General features: G+C 39.3%; 1 protein-coding gene and 1 long non-coding RNA gene across 7 annotated transcripts in view; one reads left to right on the top strand and one right to left on the bottom strand.

Moving 5' to 3' along the window:
• thsd7ba (thrombospondin, type I, domain containing 7Ba) overlaps positions 1 to 16,815 on the top strand; it is a 229,943-nt gene that overhangs the window by 99,244 nt on the left and 113,884 nt on the right. For both annotated transcript variants that reach the window (XR_008572372.1, XM_054786288.1), the window contains exons 4-6: positions 1,774 to 2,614; positions 6,728 to 6,976; positions 8,880 to 9,049. Coding sequence is in view for 1 of the 2 variants with exons in the window: in XM_054786288.1 (XP_054642263.1) it covers positions 1,774 to 2,614; positions 6,728 to 6,976; positions 8,880 to 9,049 (1,260 nt within the window). In the remaining variant the exon portion in view is untranslated. The remainder of the gene's footprint in view (positions 1 to 1,773; positions 2,615 to 6,727; positions 6,977 to 8,879; positions 9,050 to 16,815) is intronic.
• Positions 268 to 14,564, bottom strand: LOC129187261 (uncharacterized). Of its 5 annotated transcripts, none has more exons than XR_008572376.1 (6): positions 14,279 to 14,564; positions 9,424 to 9,526; positions 9,207 to 9,347; positions 8,849 to 9,090; positions 1,706 to 2,578; positions 268 to 1,620 (listed from the first exon to the last, which is right to left on the bottom strand). It is a non-coding gene; the product is annotated as an uncharacterized LOC129187261 (long non-coding RNA). The 5 variants fall into 5 exon arrangements; XR_008572377.1 differs by having other exon boundaries at positions 268 to 1,876; positions 1,944 to 2,578; XR_008572373.1 differs by having other exon boundaries at positions 268 to 2,578.

The raw sequence follows: 16,815 nt of genomic DNA, 5'->3' as shown, positions 1-16,815 counted from the left end.
GTATTTGTTTAATTTAATCTTCACAGCACAGTTTTTGGTGTAAACACTAGCCTGCTGTTGATGTTAGCATGCTTGCTTGCTATTGTCGAATGAATCTCGCCACCCTCCCCTTCTCATTTATGCGTACGGCAGCAATCTAGTTTCATTGTAAACCTATAGTCATGTAAGAAGTAACATTTATTGTGTAGCTGTGTTCTGGTTTAATGTTTTTGGCAGAAAACAATATTGATGAGATGGATCATCCTCCCCTCGCTACAAGCTCCCCACCAACCCGAACCCTGCAACGTGCAATCTTTATGTTAAAATGTTTTGCAATTTTTACATTTTTGCACCGTTACATTTATACCTTTACCTGTAAATAGTGTGCAGTGTCAAGACTATAGTGAGTTGTGTGTTTAGATTAAAAAATGGTCAACACTTGAAATTTCCTGTTATTTCCTGATGGGAGGCGTAACCCCTGTGACGTAATGACATGGCTCCCCGGGTCAACGGAAAATTAAACTGGTGTCGAGCCACCTCGACCTCGAACTTAATCCAGCACCAACATCAAAGTTCGCGACAATGGAAAAGGGGTATTATATACTGTAGCTGGTGAAATCCACACTAAAATTCACACTATTGCACCAAAGGACATGACAGGTGCGCACTGGTCATTATTACACCGGCAGACGCAAGAAAATGCAGTGTTTCAAGGAGTTTTTCCATGGAGATGTGTGGCATGGCTCTTTTTTTGGGACTGGCTCCGAATCAGCAATACCAGTCGCTCATGAATTGCAGCGCTGCATGTCGGTATGTCTCTTACTGGTTTTCTTTCTAACAGTCCTTTGTCATTGCGTGCCTGCTCCTTGCTAGAATGACCAGCGAGTTTGAACCTGCCTTCTAAACATGCTAAAAACGCGGCATGAACACAGACCGCAAACATGTTTCAGTTTTAATAAATCACATTGCATGTGCTAAATTATTTATATTTGTATATCCACTTCCTGGTAGTTTGTGCGTTCTGATAATCTGTATACAGTCTGCATATTCATGAAGGCAAACACTCAAAATGGATTGCCAAAGCTATTTCGCTCATATGACAGATGTAATCCTCATTACATCCTGTTAGTAGATAAACTTTGCGTACGCAATCAAGTTTCCTCATGTTTTTATACACTCAAACCTTTAAAGATGGGGCATTCATATTTGTAACAAAAAAAGTGGAGGCGTAAGATGAAAAGATAGCAGAAACACAAATATTCATAACACTGGATATCACGATTACAAAGTCAGGACAAACAAAGTCAATTAGATGCACCAATGAACTATGACACAATTCACCAATTTAAAACTTTTTCCCCCTGACGCATAAATCAACAGATTCAAGGGTTGGTTACTGTCCCAAAAATAAAGTCTTTATTCAAAGTTATTTTGTTAACACAAGGATGTCATTTAATAGCGTGGTTGAAGGATATCGGACCTGTGGGCTGTGGCTCACATGGCATCGGGCACTGACCTGTTTGGAATTAAGAAACTAAGTAAATCTCATCCTTTACGGCTGACAAAGTGGTCCTTTATTTCTATATATTGATATTCACCACTGGCTTGATTGCCTTTGGTTCCTTTTGTTGCGTCTGCCCTCTGTTCATGAATAAAGCAATCACAGAGGTTAAGCGAATGGCTTTGAATTGTATTTGATTGCAAGTTGGCAGATAACGGCAATCACCTTTTTTTTTTTTTAAAGCTTCCATTTTAATGAAATGATCCTTCTTTGGTGTGCTTTCTCTGCTTCAGGCCAGTGGGGTCATTGTATGGGCGAAGAGTGTGGTTCCGGTGGCGTTCAGACCAGGACAGTTTGGTGTGTCCATACAGAGGGGTGGACCACCCACCACTCGCACTGTAACCACATGGACAAACCTCAGAATCTGCGACACTGCTTTAAGGTGTGCGACTGGCACCAGGACCTCTTTGAGTGGGAGCTGTCTGCCTGGGAGGGCTGTGTTCTTGTCCCTTTCTTTTCCAATGAGCTCAAGCTGAGGACCACAGAGTGCATTACAGCACAGCATGGCATCCAGAGACGAAAGGCTCAGTGTGTGCGCACTTCAAACCGCACTACAGTCACTTCAAGGATATGTGAGTTCTTTTCCCAGAAACCACCTGTGGAGCAGGCTTGTCTCATTCCCTGTCCTCAGGACTGTGTTGTATCAGACTTCAACTCCTGGTCAGGCTGCAGTAAGACATGTGGCGTTGGCTTGCAGCATCGGACTCGACATGTTCTGACAACATCCATGTACGGAGGCGCAAGCTGCCCCAATCTGACGGAGACCAGGACTTGTTCTGGCCCTGTTGACTGCCCTGCTGGGGAGGATGAGTACCAGTATAGCCTTAAAGTAGGAGCCTGGAGCCGGTGTCGGCTCCCCCATCACAAGGACGACCTGTTGAGTGGCCGGACTACTGTGGATTTCAGAAGTAACAAGGAGAACAATACAGTCATGTTGCACAAGGAGGCGTCCCATTTCCACGAACATCACCATCATAGCCATCGCAAGCAACCCATGTCATGGGAGCTGGAGGTGGGATACCAGACACGGCAAGTCCGCTGCACACGGAGTGATGGGAAGAATGCAATGCTGAGGTAAGCCAATCAAAAACAAACATGAACCTGAAGTGCACTAAAGTCAAAGATGTAAAACTTTTTGTATGTGTACGATATGCCCATCTTTCTGAAATATTGTTCACAAATCTGTCTAAATCTGTTAGGGAGAATTCCTAATTCATCCATGTCACAGGATGCTCATTAAACAGCATTATTATTGCATGGGGTGCCATAGGTTGGCCACAATAAAAGGCCACTCCAAAATGTGCAATTTAATGGTATTGTGTAGTTCAGCTCATGAAAAATGGATTGCGTTTATATTTTTGTTGAGTATACTGTATTTTCCGGACTATAGAGTGCAGCGGTATGTAAGCCACACCCACTAAAAACAACCACCATGGGGCTGCTAACAGCCATGGGGCCACCCAAGAAGCAGGATGGCGAAGCAGCATCTCAGCCATTTACCCAAGTGGAGTTCTCAATATATAACGGCTTCAAGAATCTATTGATTGCGCAAATTTTGGCACACACTGGACATAATGCGGGACAAGTACGACATGATCTGTAGCGGACATGGAAAGGATACTTATGTAAATACAAATTGACCGCATGGACATCTGCAAGGTGAACGGAAATACATTTGTGGGGTTTATAACAGAACATGGGTTGCAAATCTCACACTACAAACACACAATATAAAGTGTCAAGAAATACCTCAATACTCAATAAAGCAAAATTTGTTATGAACCAAAAATCAGTCCATACTCTCTATTGTTCTCTGGTATTACCATATCTAACTTATTGTGTGGAGATATGGGGAAATAACTATAAAAGTACACTTCACTTGCTAACCGTGCTACAAAAAAGGTGATGTATGTGGAATCAAGTTATGGAACGGATTAAGCGGAACGTATTTTGCCTCGGTTTTCGTCCAATATTGCACGTATCAAACTAGTCTGTTTGCTCTTTACTGTATCGTCCCACGAGAAACCGAGTGCCTAAACAAAGCATGCTAAGTGTTTCTTTCTTATTGAGCACGACAGCTTAGTAACACGCCATGCGGCCAAAGAAAGTTGAGAGTGCCAGCAATGTGATAAAGGAGGTGAGAAACCATATTGAATTTCATCTTGCCAGGATGTAAGAGAAGTAGTGCAATCCGTCATTCAGAATTATTTGGTATTCTTCTCTGCTATAAAACTAGAATTATTCTCCATATCAGGGGTTCTCACGCTTTTTCAGCTTTGAGCCACTTTAAAAATGAGTAAGTCCCAAAGCTCTACCTTCTACTATAAATATAGAAAAATAAATATATGGAAAATATATATATTTACTATATACACTATATTTACTATTATAAACATTTATAAATATGAGCGTTTATGTATGTTGTACATGTATATCAGGGGTGCATGCAATGCAAGTTACTAGTCCACATGATCTCTCTCTTACTTTAAGCATGTAACATATACGGTATATAAAATCTAACTGGTAAACTGAAACTACGATATTAATAGTAATGGTTAGTATTTCACATTCACAGTTTCAAAGTTTACATGGAATCAAAGTAGTTTATATCATTCAATAATTCTATTCAGTATGGCAATAAAAAATAATTACACGTAATTCCTCAATAGTACATAATCTGAGTACCGGGAATACGTCAATCAAAACAGCTACGTAGCATTCATTAGACACACACTTCATGTATTTGCCCAGTTATCATTTGCTATCAAACATTACTGATATACAACAACTGAAAATGATTCCGCACAAGACAATGCAGCCTTAGTCAAGGCAACATATTAAAAAGGTTTCAGCAATGGGCACATTTTCCAAATAATTATGAAGTAATAGTTTAAGAAACAGAAGTATAGAAGACACACATTTCTGTAGTGGAGTTCAGAACGCAAAGCAAAACCATCAAACAATTCACTTTTTTTTTCTACATCAGCCGCTACAAGTGGAAGGATAGCTTCTGTTATAGATAAAGGCAGGTTACCACTGAGATAGTTCAGCCGTAATCACAATAATAAAGATGAAAGTTGCATCTCTGTGTGTAGCTTGAGACATCTATTTACCACTTTATCTTTCCCATGGGGTAGAAGTAGCGTATCAGGAGGGGAGCTTAATGTCAGATGACTGATGTCATATGACATCTACAAAGTGACATTTATGCGAGCGACCCAAACTACTTTCACAATTGACTGGTAGCTTGTGGTCTACGTAATGGGCACACCGTCCTCTAGATGCATTTTTTTGTTAAAGGGATAGGTCGGATTTTTAGACGTGAACTTGTATGGCATCACCATCTGCAGTGGACTATCTCAACAGTGACTTACCTGTGACGAGGAACGTAGTTCCGCTTAATTGCTGGGTCATTTAAGTAAAGACTTTGAACAAAACAATATGCGTTCATAAGAGTAATACATTTGCATCATAAAAATGCCTCCTCCTCCTCCTTCGCGGGTGAAGATGTGAGCATTTTCATCACATACACACGAATGGAGAGGCGACAGTGCGCAGGGAAATGGCGGGAGACAAATATAACGCAGAGCGATTTGTGAGGTCTGATTTTTTTTTTTTGAGGAGGAGGCATTTTTCTGATGCAAATGTATTACATTTTTGAACGCATATTGTTTTGAAAAGCCAAACTCTTTACTCAAATGGCCTCAGCAACTAAGTAGAACTACGTTCCTCCGACCAGAACTGGACTCACGGGACCAAACGGGGGGGTAAGTCACTGTTGATATTGTCCACTGTTGATGGGAGTGTCATACAACTTCATGTCAAAAAATTGAACTCTCTCTTTAATATTTTTGGGTGTCTGGAATGGATTAACTGGATTTACATTATTTCCTATGGGGAAAAATTGCCTTGATTTTTATACGTGTGTACCATTTGGAATGTATTACAAAAACCGAGGGATCACCGCATTGCTCTTATTTATGTAGAACGGAACGTGGCTGTAAATGAATTACTACCTATCACTGAAATGTGCAAAAAGATATTTATAGATTTAATAAAATGTTTGAGATGATGAAATATATTTCACCAATTGTGATGTTCTTGAATATTGTGTAAGAGTTTAGTGTTTTTTTGTTAAAAAAAAAAATGCAGCTTGTAGAAATGAATCATTTGTTGGTAGCAGTTTGACATGGATTTCCTATTTTCCATTTATCTGCATTAGCTTTCGCGAAGAGTTCATTCTTTTCATGGTTCTATCAAAAGAGGGGCTACTCGGTCAGTGGTCATCCGCTACCCAGCATGTCTATTATGCATGCTTGAATTTAGTGATTCTATTATCGGTTGGTGTTTCTCAATTAAATGCCCTGTTAAAGGGGGTGTTTGACCGTATTAACATGGTGGCAAAGCACTTTTGTGTTAAATGTCAAGTGCCGCTCCTTTCCTTTGCATGCTGTTTCAGTGAACTGCGGTATTTGGATTTTTGATAAGAGAATACACACATGAACAGCGATAAAAAAGCACATTTACTTTTCCTTTCAGCCTTGGGATTCAAACAGAATATTGACTAAACACCAGTCTTTTATCTACCTGGCCTAACACTTACATACTTTTTCTTTTTCATTGCATGGTATAACTGCTGTTTTACCATGCACATGACAATAAAACTCTCTTGAATCTCTTTTTTTTAAATTTCTTACATCAATACACCGTCCAAATTCTCTGGATTAAGTGTTTTTCTGTGTGTGTGTGTGTGTGTATGTGTGTGTGTGTGTGTTCATATCTGGGTTTGGTTAAATCAGGATTGGAGTTTTGTAAAATAAAGATTTCCCATCTGAGCTCTGTTTCATTCTGTTTTTCCAATTATCGCCTAATGCACAAATTAAATCAGCATTGTAGCCCCATTTTACTAACCATGCTAATTTAGCAGTCTGAATTGAACAATAGAAGTTGTAATTACATCACTAATCTGCATGTTTTGTATTCATCAAGTCAGCGATTTTGCTCTGTCTATTTCACTGTACAAAAGTAATTTTATGTCAGCCTCTAGAATGTAAAGCAGGTCAGAAAGTTGCAGTTGCAGTGGTCTCTTGCTTGTTTATGTCCAGTGACAATTTATTTGTCTTTAACAAATAATAATCCTAATTATTAGAATCTGTTTTATGGATTTAATTTCTTTTCAACCTGCAGCCTCTGTACCAAGTACAGCTCCCCTGTGACCTTCCAGGCATGCGTGATGCCCAAAGACTGTCAGACTTCTGAATGGTCATTATGGAATTCCTGCTCCAAGACCTGCCGATCCACTGACCTGTCACCTGGTTATCGTCTGCGGTCACGAGTCATGACACAGATCCCAGTGGGTGGGGGGAAACAATGTCCTGTCCTTGAGGAAAAAGAAGCTTGCAACATCATGGGGGATTTACTTCCACACTGTCCTAGGTACTTCTTTATTGATGTTTATGTTTGTGATCACCATTTGGCTCGCTGTCGTCCCCAGAAACAAAAGAATGGATATTTTTCTGATGCTAATGCCTAGGAGTTTCTGGTTTCAGAGTAAAATTAATTAGTTGTAATTAAGATTTAGAAATCTAATATGAATGCATGCAGTAATTGTGACCCAAGAGGCGTGAACTGTATGGATGCCATTGTTGCAGGCATGTTTGGGTTAAGTTAAGCCTTAGGTAATATTACACGCAGTAGAAAAGTATTTTTTCTCTGCTAGAAGATCTTGTTTTATTGACTAAATCTACATGGAACGCCTCAGAGCAAAGGATTTACATGATTAGGGGAAAACTCATTACAGAAAATAAGCATTTGATAGATTACTAGGGTCGTTGTTCTGGAAAACTCCACAAATATTATTGCTTTTTGCTGCGCCGCACTTGCCATGGCAAAGTGGGAACATTTGTTTAAAGTTACTGAAACCTTCCTCCGTGATTTGCATTTTTATTTTTTTTTTTATATATTTTTTTTTAAACAGCGGTAGGCAGCACAGTGGAAGTGCGGTTAGCACGTCTGCCTAACAGCCAGATGGTTCTGGTTCAGAATGATGTTTGCATGTTGTCACCATGCTTGCGTAGGGGTTTCTCTGGTATGTTGGCATGTAAGGAAGGTGTGGATGTTTGTAGCAGTCTCTCCAGGGTTTTGCACAAAAAAGTTGCACAAAAGTTGCAATGTTTTGAGGCTTTTTTTTTTTTTTTTCCAATAACCAGACCCTCCGAGGTTTTGTGGGCTTTTTAGAATGATTATTGTGACCTAAAATGCCAGATTTTGTGAACGGTTTGTCAAAAAGTTAAAACCCTTCAAAAACCAAACCCTTCAAAAAAGAACTTTTTTAAATTAGTATTTTTGTGATCTAGAATGGCAGATTTCGTGTCATTTTTCTCAAGAAATTGCACAAAAGTTGCAATTTTTAGAGGCTTATGTTTTTCAATAACCAACCCTTCAGGATTTTGTGGCAATGTTTTGACGCTTTTTTTCAATAGCATTGCATCAGCTTCTGATTTTACGAATTTGTTATCAGTGTTTTACGTGTTCTTTGCGCTGTGACACAAGACAGAAGCGAGAGAAGAAGGCAAGGCAAGATTATTCATGGAGCACAAGGTTCGTACACAACGTAACTCAACGTGCTTTTCAGAAAAGAAGGGTAAAATCACCTCATAAAATCATTCAATGAAACATAAAATTATTCTAAAATCATTACATAAAACCAAATGATGTAAAAAGAAGAGTGCAGATAAAATCCTTTCAGTTGTCAAATGCAAAGTTGAATAAAGTAGTTTTCAGCCTGAACATTGCCAAAGTTGAGAAAGCAGTACCTGTTGTCCACCTTATCATTACAGTACTGTGTTTCTAAGTGTGTCAATCGTAAGCTTTCATTTGTGTTCCAACATTTGTGTTTTTGTGGAAAACATTGAGAAAAGGTTGAGTGTGCGGTCTATAGCAGTGATTTCTGTTACCAAATGAAAGATGATGAGATTTCCATCAGACTTCCACATCTCTGTCAATGTAAACAGGGAAGTGAGGACTTGGGTGGGCCATGCAGGGACACATTTAATTGTTTTAGACAGCTGACATGCAGGGAAGTTGTGGTGATTGGACAAAGTTGCAAGGTCGCGCATAGTTTGCGGGAAATGGTTGAATTTGCATGTTTTGGTGCCATCGTATCATCGCAAAATCCTGGAAGGTCTGCTATACGTGTGTCCTGTGACTGACTGGCGGCCAACCCAGCCTGTATGCCGCCTCCTGCCTAAAGTCCGTTCATTCTAATTGAGCTTGCAAAGGTGATAATGATAATAAAAACATACATACCGTATGTGTGTGTATATGTTTGGCTTTTCAGCTACGAGTGGAGGACCACTGACTGGGATGAATGTCTCGTTGCACCCTTACTGAGCAAGCTGGACCGGCGTCTGGCAAACGTTAGTCGTCTCTGCGGAGGAGGGATTCAGACCAGGAAGACCTACTGTGTTCAAGTTGCTGATGACTCAGCTCCAAATCACAGGAAAGAGGGTAAGACAAACCAACTGTCATAACAGACGAACAAAGACATCCTGTCCATGCAGACATGAAGAATAAAGAAGAAGAAGTGATGGTGAAGCTTAAAGCATGTTCAAAGTATATCAAAGCTTATCCTCAGCTACAGTAGACCCTCCTGGGAGCTACTTACTCGTTGGCGAAGCAGTTTCATTTAAAACTTAATCCGCAGTGAGAGACAGCCAACCCCTGCGTGGCATGAGAATAGATAAATGGTAGTTTTAAATCTTCATACTGTTGTTTACTCCATACAGTAAGACCAACAGAGCTGACACTGTAAGCACAAAAGCAAAAGCACAACACTAAGTAGTTGTCATCAATTTGAAAAAAAGTGTTTCATGTAAGCATACCGTCATTTGTTCATGATGGGGATGAAGAAAGCATGACAAATCTTGTACAAACTCTGCTTCCAAAGCAGTTTAAAGTCTTTCTCCGTCGTCACTGGATAAGCTGCTGTAAAAACAGAACCTCTTCAGGGGCATGTTTGTGAGAAGAATAAAACATCGGAGGCCATGCTAGCGGCCCAGCGAGACAATAAAGCTCAGAAAACAATTTAGCAGGACACTCAAGCAAATGATTCACATGAGCAAAGGTGTGGTGACACATGTTTGAATATGAAGCAATAACGTTTAATATCATCGCAACACAAGAAGAAAAGAACCTTAAAACAAGGCCATTTAAGATTTTGAAATATTGTTGGAAAGCACAGCTGAACTAACCAGATTACCACAGTGCAACCTCAGTTAGTGTATGCCTCGGTTAGCGTATTTTTCAGTCTTTGTCCGAAATGTACGCAGAAATGTTGCCATTTAGCATACAATGGCGGGCCTCTTGACATGTTAATACACTGCATGAGTCCAACTGTGTTCATAACGTATTTTTATCACATATTGTTCCTGTTAGCAGCCTATTAGCATGCTAACAAAATGGGAACTGTAACAGGAAGTCATTGTCCCCAAACTCCATTGCTTCCTTTCCAAAGGGTTTTTCCAAAACCAAACAGTACAAAATCTGAATGCATTTTTTTAGAAATAATAAATTAAAAATGCGCTGACAGTGCGGCGAGTCAGTAACATGTAGGGTCCTTTGTTTGGGCACCCAATTTCACGGAATGATACAGTACAGGGCAAATTCCAATGGAACCATGGTTAGCATACGCCCCAGTTAACTTGTTTTTTGTAAAAAAAACTTTACTTAACTTACTTAACTTGCAGATACATGGAAACAAAAAGTGGAAGTCAGCACCATCACTCATCTATGAGGTCATCAGCGGTTGACTCCTTAGTTCTCTGCTAACTAACACAGTTACGCCTCACATATTTTCTTTTATCATGGCTGTAAAATAGCCCAATATGAACCTAAAGAATGTTGAAAGTGCCAACATTTTGATAAAGAAGGTGAGAAACACTTTTTCAATTCAAGAAATAACACAGAAAAACACGAAGGTGGTGTCTCAGTGGATCTCGCTGCCACATTGCCGTCTTTGCCAACAACTATCAATCTAGGTAAAAGTGATGTTAAATGTCCCTTTATCCCTTTCATTCGTCATTTATATGCATTTAGAATTGTTTTCTGCATATAAAACTATAAACACGTGTTTTGTGTTTACATTTTTGGCTTTTTGGAACAGATTAATTGGATTTACATTGTTTCTTATGGGTAAAATTGACTTGGTTAGTGTACGTTTCGGTTAGAGTCAGACCTTCTGGAACAGATTAACCAAGTTTCCACTATTTTTTTATGCACAATGTTGTACGACAACCGAGATGGTGTACAAAAAACGAGGAAACAGTTTGCTGAGATTTTTCATAAAAAAAAAATCGTACGAAAACCAATGTTTAACTGTATAACTAAAAATTTACAGAATAATACAATAGTCACAGTTAAAAAAAAAAAATGTCCGACTATAACATAAAATTACATTCTACCAGCCTCCATCAATTTTCACAGTGTATGGTTTCCTATCTAAACTAAAGTACTTGGAGGTTAAAGGTGATTCTTTTCAGTGCGTAGTACACCAATGGAGCGCTGTGGTCTAATGTATGGGACAAAGATCAATACGTAAGCTGCGATGTTTACAACACCGGCGCAGCTCTAGTTGATGTAAACCATTGTGGCTGCCTTCAATGCACTCCTGCTCGACTAATTTGAAAAACAATTTGCTGCTGTTGGGCGCCTATAGCGCTACAATTGTCACCCACAGTTTAAGGAACAAAGGCGATAAATGTGTTATATGCACTTTATCCATGTGCTTAAGCATGCATGTCATTTTTACACAGGAGATCAAACACCGTGTAAAATGATTCGGAGTAAGAAGACATTATGCAGGAAGGACATTTGCCGAATCTCTCTTTGGGGCTCTCATTTAAATGGAAATTTGATATTCATTGATGTGTGGAAGTGCATCAAACTGGAATATTAGATTAAATACAAACTGTATTGTGGGCAGGGAAAAATACCCCCATGGGTTTGTGGGTTTTCTAGTCTACAAATAATGTCAGCTATTTGAAATAGTCGCATCATCCCTCAAGTGACATTGTACTTCAGTGTTCACCTCAGCCAGAGATGCAATTTTATACAAATTCTCCGACAAGAATGCCTTTGAAACTGGAGTATACAGATATACTGTATGTGCAAAAGATAACTTTTTTTACATTTCAATGATAGGATTCCATTGTACTTTGGTTAACTTAATCTAACAACTATTTTTATAGCCAAAAACTAAAATAATACAGTTTGTACATTCAGTGACAAAAGTCACATCACAATGTAAGAATGCACGCCAACAGAGATAATGGAATTCCAGATTCCGGTGGATGCTGTTATAGTAGTAGAGAACATACCCTGAGTCTTCTGGTCACCCTATCCTGATGGAAAAATGCTGCTATCATCAACAGATCTGCTCCCAATTTGGATTGGTTATTCCTCTGTACCCACGCGTAGGGATGGATACCAAAACTCACTTCCATACTGGCACATGTGCCAACATTAATAGTAATAACCACACTGTCGTCTCTCGCTATATCATGGTTCGAATATTGCTCCCTCACTATGTTGTGTTTTTTCAAAAAAATAATTAATTAATGATCACTGTTTCGTGGTTGACTATGGCATATTATTAGTCAAAAAATATTGAAGTACAAGTTATATGTAGTATTCGGGTCACTAGGCATCATTTATGTAATGAGACACGACACTGCATGGAGACCGGCCACTGAGCAAGCAGAGTCGACCTGACATGCCATGGCTGAGGTCCAATAAAAAAAAAAAAGTTATTCTCTCATTCCGTGTGGAAGTGGTAAGTTTTGGCTTCTTTGCCCTTCTTCCCCACTCCGTTCAAAAAACTTTCTTAAATTTAGAATAAGCAAACTGGAGAGGCTAACTCGTTAGCTTGTAGCTTGATATGCCAGCGGCGGTTATGTCCCTGCAGAGATCCGGTAGCCTGCGCAATGTGATGTAAAATAAGAATCATAGGAGTGTAAAAGTGACCATGGGGTGTTATTCCATGTCTACAGGGCTCTAATAATGTTAAAACCCGTATTTACAAAGTAATAAACAGATTTCCTATGCTCTAACTTTGAACTATTCTGTTTATATGAGTCCTACTTTGCAGGAAATTAAATTATCGCGGGTGAGTCTGAAACGAGGGACGACTGTATGTGCATCGTTAGCTGCCTCGTGCTAGCTGTTTTTCTCTCTTAAGAATACACAGAAAAGGAAAAGATGTGTGTTCATTGTGTATGATGGGCAAAATTCCAAAAATAATGCAGTTTCCAATCTTTTTATGCATTTGTTCACATGACCTGTAAACATAACCTGTATCTGTGTGTAATGTGAACGCAGTGCTTTCGGAAATGACATGCATGCACACAAAACACAATGTCAGGCGCGTGTGAGTGTGGATATTGAAGGCCTGGCACAATTGTTGGCAATTTCAAGGATTTTGTGCAACCGGAGTCAAGATTTTCTTAACCAAATTATTTGAGAGATTAAGAAAGAAATGGCAAGAATTTTGGCTATGGCAGTTTGTGGGGAACTTTCTGCCATGTCTGTTCCAAGGAGCGTGTGGGTGGATGTGTAGCTCCCCACGAGAGCCTGATGTTCTTTTATAACTTTATTCTGAACTGAAAACATCAACAGCAGTGCAATTCAAACACCATATATGTATTTCCAACTCAAAACACTGATCTGTACTAATAAGTCTGGATAGCTCATACGTCGCACGCCGGAGTGCAAGCCGCTGAAGCTATTCCTTCAAGTAACGCAACCTTCGTCCCTTAAAAAGGATTTGATACGTTATTCTCTATCTTTTGGCTATATTAAATGTACTTTTCCCCCTTCCAATTCTCATTGCCTTTGGGACAAAATACTACTCTGCACCCTGGCTCAGCACTCCCCTATAGCAATGCATAGTTTTACTCCTCTAGAAAGAGATTTTAATTTTAACTGCATATCCCATCCCTTTTTTCCACTAAAATCCATGGTCATGATCCTTTTTTTTTTCTTACTTTCATACAATTCACTATGCTCCCGTCTGTACAAAATATGAATCATAAAAGAGAGTGACTTTGGACAAGTTTTAAAATCATTTAACATTTTGCTGATTTTTTTTTGTTTGTGTTATGAAATAGAAATAACCTCTTTTCTGATATAGAAATATATTTTAACAAAAAACACAGGAATAATATGTGATAACCATCATGTGTAATAACCATAAACACATACACACACAGAGAAAAAAACAACAACACTGAAACAAAACCATATGCTTTGGGTAAGACAATACGTTGTTTGCAATCTCAAACATACCGGTATGCATGTTCAGTAATATTATTTTCCAGAATGAATCCTTTTATGTCAGTCATTCAGCAGCAAAAAAAAAAAAAAAAAGTTTATCCAAATGAAGGGTCATGCCGGGTCAACTGTATGCAAACTGGCTTGCTAACTGCCTGGTAAGCATCATGGAAGCACTGAGATTCTCCCATTCCTTCAAGTAACGCAACCTTCGTCCCTAATAAAATACATATATCATGATATAACAAAAAAGTACATAAATTTTCTCTTCGCTATTATAGAGCTTTAAACCTATCAATTGTGGACATACATTTAATCAGAAGAATTTTACACGATCGAAAATACCTGAGAGATCGACAGTGCAAAACCCTTAAATTATCAATCATAAATCTACATTTCAATCATACTTACACGTGAAATGTTCGTCCACGGTCCATTTGTGGAGTTAATAGCTGCACATGCAGGCATCTTAAGTCGAAATTTGTGGCGAATCCGAATTAATAAAATAAGTTCACCACGAATGCAAAACTTGCCCGAAAAGTGTTTCTTGCGAGTAGCAATATGGCGGCCGTTTGCCTTCACAAGTCATCGCCAATGAGCTATCCAGATATATTATACAGATCAGTGACTCGAAACTAAAAAGACGTCTCTAGTCCATTCGTCATTGCAACGACACTTCCTGGTTGTCACTAGACAGACATCGAGATGCATTCAAGGAGACTCCGAACATCACAACAACGTTCTTATTATGCGTGTATGTCTGGTCTAAATCGGGTCACCAATACAGTGCCCGTGGACATCAGGTGACCCCTAAGGACCAAAGAAGTCCTTAGGAGTCCATATATTTAAAAGAACACTTTAAAAATTGTACAAAAGACTGTCTTAGTAGTGCCCATTCTCTTTCATTCCTTTAAGTTAACATATGATTAAAAGTAGCTATCAATTACGACGCGAGGTGGGTACATGAATGCACCAGGGCAGCCGGGGAGCTTTGAGAGTTGCTGGTGTAACACGGACCTTGTTTTTGATGTTCAACTAACAGTGTGCGTCTATAAACGTGAGTAACCTGGTTATTTCTCATTCATTCAATGCTAGACGCTGTTTGCACCGTGATATTGCATGTGTTGTGTGCCTTGAGCATTCAGCCGCCAAGCTGATCACTAACTGCTGAGCTAAGTTAGCCTCGTCAGCATTGCCACCAATTCATTATGTTGTTAGCATTCTATTTCAATGTGTTTAGTGCATTGCTGATAGCTGAGGTGTTGTGTTGCTGTGCATTTGTGTATATGTCTAAGGAGGGCGGTCGCTGTGTGTGTCTAGCCAACCACAGAGCATGAAGAGTGAATACATAATGAGGATTTTCCGTCATCACGAGTATGGATAATGACAACTGTACTGGTTTCAGGCTCGTACTCTGCAGAAATGCATTATTCGTAACGGATACTTAGGAGTATCTGACTCATCCCTAATGTCTACATACAAAAGCGACCAGGGTTGCATTTGAAAAAACAGGAATACAGGACAGCAAAAAAATCTGAATTGATTGGCAGTGTGAACATAGCCTATTGTAGGCTTCAGTGCTAGCAATATAGGCTATGTTCGTACTGTTAAGTGGGATGACCAATTCAGATTTTGTGTTAAAATCCAATCTTTTATGTGGTCTCTCAGATTACCAGAAAATGTGACTTGTAAATGTGAACGTGATGCGTCCGGGAAATGACACGCATGCGCATGAAGTCGCACACATTGCCGTGTGTTTACGGAAGTAAACATGGCCCCAGTTTGTGCTCTCCTTGGTGCGTTCGTGGCAATTTCAAAGAGGAGTCTACATAAATAAAATACTTTTTGGATAACAAGAAGAACGTTTGCCTACATCTCTGAGTACCTTTATTGAAGTCTTGCACAACCAAACATGTCTTTGGATGACATGTACTGTAGGTCAGATAAATGCGATCTGACCGTTCAGACTGCAGTAGTTCAGATACATATTGGGTTTTTATGTACATGAATGAGGCCTGAGTCACATTTGAGAAAAACGTAAGTGTACTGGTCACAAAATAAAATGTTGTCGACAAGGTTTCCTTTTTCAAAAGCACAGATTTAGGCACCATTTCAAAAGTACCGATTTGGCACCAGTATCGGCTAAAAATAAAGCGATTTCCATCCCTACCCACGCTCCAGCCTTCCACCAAGTATGATGAAAACCAGTAAGTCTCCAAGGAGACAGACAAACCGCTGGAAGCAACAGTAGATTTGATGACACTAAATAACTTTTCCTCAAAAACTGGCAGATAACTTTAATTAAAAATCACATTAATGTAGCATCAACTTCTTCTTGGCTCCCAGCAACTGGAAGGGGTAAAATACAATACAAGCACTTACAGGTTCCACTGCTTCCCACGTATACTGGAGTCAGGGACACATTTAGCCATTTGGGGACCCAAGGCAAACCCAGTCATTGGGGACCTTCGCATCCTTGTACTACACCGATAAAAGTTTTTTTAAATTCATTTTAATTTAAATTTTTACAAAAGGTGAAAGGTCATTTTTTTCCCTGCTTTTGAAATTTGTTATGTGTCATCTTAAGTTGCTAGTTACAAAAACATGTTATTGTTTATCATCTACTAACAAGTGTGAATATGAGAAAATTCTCCTAATTCCTGAGCTAGATAAAGTCGTTAAAATCCTCCTGGGGGCTTATTATTACCTAACAAATGAATCATGTCAACACTTTTACTGTAATTGATAAGAACATCAAGCAACATTTAATATATTTTACCGCTTTAATACTCACATCTTTGATGAAAAGCGCCAGTCTCAGTTTCATCCGTAAATTAATGCATTCTCCTGGCTGTCTACCTTCAGTAGTTTTGATAAAATCTGTTTGTGTTCCTCTCGCCTTCTTCTCTTCTCCGCTCCACTGGGGTAATGCCGCATCGGTTTTCTCC

Source organism: Dunckerocampus dactyliophorus, chromosome 9, assembly GCF_027744805.1.
Source record: "Dunckerocampus dactyliophorus isolate RoL2022-P2 chromosome 9, RoL_Ddac_1.1, whole genome shotgun sequence".
In the NCBI taxonomy this organism is placed as follows: domain Eukaryota; kingdom Metazoa; phylum Chordata; class Actinopteri; order Syngnathiformes; family Syngnathidae; genus Dunckerocampus; species Dunckerocampus dactyliophorus.
The sequence above is the reverse complement of the archived record's forward strand: the minus strand, read 5'-3'. Positions and strand labels throughout refer to the sequence as shown.